At 27.7% G+C, this 6,472-nt stretch overlaps 1 protein-coding gene across 1 annotated transcript in view; it reads left to right on the top strand.

Moving 5' to 3' along the window:
* The window catches only part of LOAG_11582 (hypothetical protein), a 5,031-nt gene extending 787 nt beyond the window's left edge, over positions 1-4,244 (top strand). Inside the window, exons 2-7 of the mRNA XM_020448378.1 lie at positions 409-474; positions 996-1,278; positions 1,680-1,831; positions 2,738-2,841; positions 3,048-3,279; positions 3,828-4,244. Of these exons, the coding sequence (XP_020301473.1) occupies positions 409-474; positions 996-1,278; positions 1,680-1,831; positions 2,738-2,841; positions 3,048-3,279; positions 3,828-4,081 (1,091 nt within the window). The 3' untranslated portion in view covers positions 4,082-4,244. The remainder of the gene's footprint in view (positions 1-408; positions 475-995; positions 1,279-1,679; positions 1,832-2,737; positions 2,842-3,047; positions 3,280-3,827) is intronic.
* Positions 4,245-6,472: the final 2,228 nt, after the last annotated feature.

Below are 6,472 nucleotides of genomic sequence, written 5' to 3'. Positions count from 1 at the left end.
ATTATTATTATTATTTCATTAATTTGTTGTTATCATTATTATTAGTTTGATTATAACAATTAATCGTTATTGTTACGTACCTTCTAATTTGAAATTTTTCGTAAATTTCTGTTTGTTGTAAAAAATAAAACTAAATTTATTCTTTTTTTTGTAAAATTAATTTTATTACTTCCACGGATTCATTCAATAATGAATGTTTAGTGTTATCTAGTATTTTTTTTTTTTTTTTTTTTTTTGCTGTAATAAAAATATGTCTTGAGCTTTTCTTTTCCCAATTTCTGTTTTTTCATCATTTTTAGACGTGAAAAGAAATAGCATATTGATAAGGAAAATGTATGTTGTATGTTTGATATCATTTATTTTTGCATTTCTTTATTTGTTTTTTTTTCCAAATGATTGAAATTTTAGATATTTTATTGAAATCGAAGACGTCATCCCAAAGGGTAACAGTGGTACGACAACGTCGCATTAACCGTATGTTTTAGTTTCTTTGTCTTAATTTGATTTATATGCTTTATGAGTAATTTTTTCAATCAAATAAATTTTTAAAGAGTTGAATTACTAAATATGTTTCACATGAATTTATTCTATTCACGTTTTACGTCATATGGCATCAACCTGAATGAATTGTGAAAAGAGAAAGGATAAAGCATCTTGAATATTAGATTAATAAATTTTCTAATATGTGATTTACATGGGATATTATCTCCGCTTACCCGTTATTGGAAGCTATCATAAATGTTTTTGGGAATAGTATTAAAATCATTATTATCACCATAACTGTTACGATCACTCATTGTTATGTTATCATTAACTGGAATGAGAATTTTGATAGGAATTAGTAATTTCACTCGTGAAAGAAATGTTTTTATATGGGTCTGTAAGATAAAATTATTTCCTGATAGCCATTGCAGAGTTCTGTTTAAATCTGTGCAAATATATATATATACAGATTTTTTCTCCTATTTCAGTCGTTAAAATTGTGCATTTTTCAGCTGCAATAAGTAAAGTATTTGGTGAAGTGTACAATTCACGTGGAAAATTAAATGATATGTACCGTCGGAAAGCTGTTAATTCGTTACATATTACGGAATCTATACCGGAACACATCACACAACTTGACTTCATATCGCTAATTCCCAGCGAACTTCGAACTGATCAACGGATCGTTATTGATTTGGTCAAACGTTTATCGGAAGCAGCCCGACATCGTCAGCGAATTGCTCGTGCTAATTTCATATATCGTAATGAAGCACAACGTTTGTCAGAAATTTTCCGGTTAGCTATAAATAATAATATTTCAACATTTTTGAAGTAAAAAAAAAAAATGAACTCAAAATGTCTAGTTTTTTTTTCCCCAATGTTAATTCATTTTATCATTTTTATTTGCGTCAGTTTTTTTCTCCATTTTATTTTATGTTAGTTTTTAGTACCTAGGATAAGACGATCCTGTCGTTGTATTCAAGATTTGAGACAAGATTTTTTTTTGATTGAATAACGATTTGACATTTTGTAAAGAAAATAGCATTTGGAAACAAAACCATATCTAGCTTAGAGAATGCAACAGATTTTTTTTTTTTCTTGAAACGAATTATGATTTGTCTAATTTTAGTATGAGGATTATTTTAGAAGGATGCTATTGTATATTTTGCAACTTTACCTGACCATTTATATTATAGTGAATGTGCACATCGTGAAGATCAATGCGTTCGGCTTGCTAAATTAATCAGTGATGTGCGTAGCGAACGTCAATGGAAGGGTAGTATGCCAAGTGTTGAATGGTTTTTGCGACGTAAGAAGGGTGTTGTTTCGTCGAAGGCTGAAAAAATGGGTTAATTTGCTTTAATTTGCTCCTTTCTTTTTCCCTTTTTCGTTCCTCTTTGTTTTGCAGAAATTTCCATGTGTGTGCATGTGTGTATGTATGTGTGTGTGTGTGTGTGTGTGTGTATGTTGTGTATGTGTATGTATATGTCCGTGTGTGTGTGTGTGTGTGTGTATGTGTGTGTGTGTGTGTGTGACATAATTTTCATCAAAGTTTTTAACAACATTCTCTTATATTGAATAAAATATATGCTGAGAATTACTAATATTTACTTGAAAGAATGACTAAATGGAAATCTGTGCGAAAATATATTAATATATGTTGTGGTTAATAGATCTAGAATAGTTAGTTATTGGTTTATAAGTTTAGAAGTGTATTTCAATTGTATCTCTTAGATGAATTGGGTGATCTAGTTAATCCTGTAAACAGTGTTGCAGTATTTTTTTTTCGTTTTATTTGTAATTCAAACGCATTTATTTACATATAAATTCATACTTATCTTCATTTTTTGCTATGATTTCTAATTCCAACTCTTTTCTTACTCCAAATATCTTGAAATAGAATTCTATAAACAGAATATTTTGATTTCTGACTTCTTTTCTTACTTTACATTCTCATGATTTCAAAAACGGATCAATAAAACATAGTTTATTGTTGGTGAGGCAATCGTAATAAATAGGTATGCTCGATAAATTGTAGAAAATTACGAAGAAGGGAGCAAATTATTCATCATTCCTTATCCTTTTTATTCATATTTTCAGCGTTTACACGTTAAGCCTCATTTTTAAGTTTTGTTCTTGAAAGCGTTATAAATTAGAAATATCTTAATGAAAGCTTTTCCTGTTAAATCGGTAAAAAGTGCAAAAAAGTATTAATAAGTAGTCATTGACAACATATGTCGCATTCTTGTTTTAGATCAACAAGCAGCTGGTCCGGCAGCTCCGAATAAACTTAAACGTTTGTTAGAAATTTCCAAAACTTCAAATGGTGATGAGGAACGATTGAAAATACCAAAAAGTGTAAATTCTTCAATTTTATTTTCTATCTGTTCTTTGTTTATTTTTCCATCCGTGTTTTAATTGTTGACTTTTTGTGTTTTATCATATTTTTTACTCCTCTCCTGCCAGTACTTTTCCGTCAAATCTGTTACGTATATCGAGATGTGTAAAAATTGACATTTAGGAATGTGAAATACTTGTAATTAGTTCAATTTCTTTTTCTTCAGGAATTCGAATCACCTGATGAATCCGGCAGTTATACAGATTATTTGAAACAAGTTTTTTTGAATTCAACACCGGCAGATTTTCCTCACGACGAGAAGCAAGACTTGGAGGCGAAAATTGAACCGGAAACGCCAACAGGAACACCTACTGCGATGGGAAGTCCAAATGGTGTCAGCACTACTATTATTAGCACCGAAGAACTGCATTTTCCAAGCAGCTCTAATTCGGAATCAGGTAAGCTTTTGCAAACTGTTCTTTTTTTCCATATAAATCCAGAATTATATGATTCAGAGTAGGAAAAATTTCTGTTCCATACTATGTCGTTATCTTTTTTCAATTATTTGGTACCTTCTTCTGTTACCTTTTTTTTTATTTCAGGGTTGATTTTTTAGTAACCAAGGCTATTTAAAACCTGCAGTTAATCCGTTGACCCTTATCCCCATTGACTTTTTGACCTAAACAGGGTTACGTTATTGATTTTGTGATAATTTAATCCTTTATTTGATATATGATCCAACAGAAAACATTGACCTTCTATCCATCACTTTTAATTGATTGGTAAATGTCTAAAAATGTATGATTGCAATGAAGTTTAAATCTTTTTCACATTTTTGGCATACATCATTTCAAGATTCGAGAAGGCTTCTTAAAAACTTTTTTTCTTTACTGGTGTTGAGGATATACAAAATCTGTACCAGGATTTGTGTAAGCGAACTAAGTTCAAAAAGACTGAATTGCTTTTTTTTTCCCCCTAACAAGAAAATTCAATAGGAATATTACAGGCTTATTGGCGAGCGCGGTTACATCACAAACTTTGCCGAATTCGTTGGATCGAAATATCGCAATTGAAAAATTAGAAACATATTTCAGTCGTAGTACTCCGGATCAAATACGGCAATATATGTTACGATTACGGCAAGCTGCTAATCGGCGTCTTGCAGAGCAAGCGGTTGATTTGATTTCAACATTGAGCAGTGAGGAATGTGCGCAATTTCTAAGCGATATTGATAGCGATGGTACTGCCAGCTTTAACTAATTGTTCCTGATATTTCTTGGAATTATATTAATCAGATTAAGATTCGTTGCTTTGTATATAAAGTTTGAATTTCAGATATAACATATGTGAGATTCAGCATGTATTTATTGCTTCAAGTATTACTTTGCTCCAATATATTATGACATGTTCAACAAATAAATTTTTATGCTTTCAAGATTTCAAATCTTTATTCTTATGAAATATAATATTGCAGAACTGCTTTCTTATCAAATTAATCTACGGTATATGTTGAAGCGTAATTTATCTATAATTGATCATTATTATATTCTGTCAATGTATCCTGTAGAATTGCTGTACATATAAAGAATAAATTAACATGCCGATAAATTTATATTTTCCGTTAAAGCCGACGATAAAATGTCACAGAGCGGTGACAAAATGATGCATTTCATGAAACTATTCAACATTCTTCTTTTTTTTTCCCAACTTTTAACATCTTCAAAAGATGACAAGTAAATTTCTTTTCCCCTGAAACATGGATAAATTATTTTTCCAATCAAGAATTCAATGAAGGGTTTTCTTTTTTTTTTCTTTGATTTTGTAATGAATGAAATTGATGATCGCTAAAAATTTCTCATTTTTAATGATAAAATATTTCATTTTTTTCTTCCCTGAATTTTCATATTTTATCTTTTTTTTTTCCACTTTAACAAGATGTGATCCGATTATTGATACATTATTGATACAGATTTGTTGATACAGATTTGATTCGTTTTTCAATTTTGGATCCTTTCATATATCATTTCATTTCTCTTGTTTTTCATCAATAAAAGTTGACAGATCCATTTGATTGATGTTGATTTTGACATGCAAAACATGTATGTTTGACATTTTGATTTTAACGCAAAGACGTATGTGTTTGACGTTGTTTGATGTTAACATTTTTACGCAGGACTATATGTTTGACGTTGATTTTAACGTAAAGACGCATATTTGACGTTAACATTTTTACGCAAAACTATATGTTTGACGTTGATTTTCACATTATCTCTTTTTTCTCGCATTAATTAAAAATAAATTCTAAATTAATGTAATCATTCATTAAGCATATAATAATGCCATTGAGAATTGGAAAGAATTTAATGGATTTTTATAAGTTTTGCAAAAATGAAAATTATAAAATATAAAATAAATTAGTTATTAATGATTGAAATAGCAGTCTTTTTTCTTTTTTATCATTTTATAATAGTTTTTGATGCTAATAAAAGTAATGAATTTTTTTTTTTTAAATACTATTTCTAATTTTTATTTATATATTTGTCCCATTTATTTATCTTTTTCTTTTCCTCTCTATCCGATTGATATAGAACATTTCTTTTTTCATCGATTTTGTTTATTTCATTTTTCCATTAATTCATTTCATTTCATTTTACATTTCAAAAAAAAAAAAGACATAGCAACATTTTTGAGCACTAATCTTAATATTATTATTAATGTTGACAGTAATCTTAATACTATTTTAATATTATTATATTAATGTTGACAGTAATCTTAACACTATTTTAACACTCTTATCAATGATGAAGATAATCTTAGCAGTATTTTAATATTTTATCAATGATGACTGATAAAAATCAATTAACAGTATTTTGATATTTTTTATCAATGGTGGTAATAATTGCTTGTTACACTTAAATTAATTTTAATTACCTTTCTACGATGAGTTATTTTCAAATATCATTTAACTTTTATAAATATTTCATTCTAGGCTAAAAAAAAAAAAAAGTGTTTAATGATAAATTTCTAACCACAAATAAATCTTTATTAAATAAAATAATTTTTCCTCTTTTTCTCATAATTATCAATTTCATGATAAATATTAGAAATCACTTTCATCTATAAAATTTCAACAAATTATTTTTCCTTTTTCAATTATCATTTAAATTTTGCTATATAACATGAAGAAAAGAAAAAAAGAAGTTATTTTAATTTCAAATAATTTACAGATAATAATATAACAATTTATAATTGATATTGAAAATTAATTCAAATTTATACAAATCATATTTTAATCCATTAATTTGTAACTTATAATGGAAATTAATTTAAAATCGCACATACAATTTTTCTTTTTTCTTTTTCCTTTTAAAAGAAATGAAATAAATTTACTTTCATTTATTAGTAAACAATTTTCATCAAATCGGTGAACCGAATGTTAATTTGTCATTTCAATGATAGTATTCTCTCAATTAACAATCTTTTTTCTTTTCTTTTTTTTTTTTTTTTTTGTTCTCCAACGTCTCTTCTTTCCTATTTAAATTAAAAAAAAAGGAAGAAAAGAATCTATTATTTCATTTATCAGTTAATAATTTATATGAGAAAGAAAGAGAGAGAGAGAGAGAGAGAAAGAGAGAGAGAGAGAGAGAGAGA

This window comes from Loa loa (genome assembly GCF_000183805.2).
Source record: "Loa loa unplaced genomic scaffold supercont3.429, whole genome shotgun sequence".
Lineage (NCBI taxonomy): Eukaryota > Metazoa > Nematoda > Chromadorea > Rhabditida > Onchocercidae > Loa > Loa loa.
Note: the sequence above shows the minus strand (reverse complement) of the source record. Positions and strands in the feature narration are given on the sequence as shown.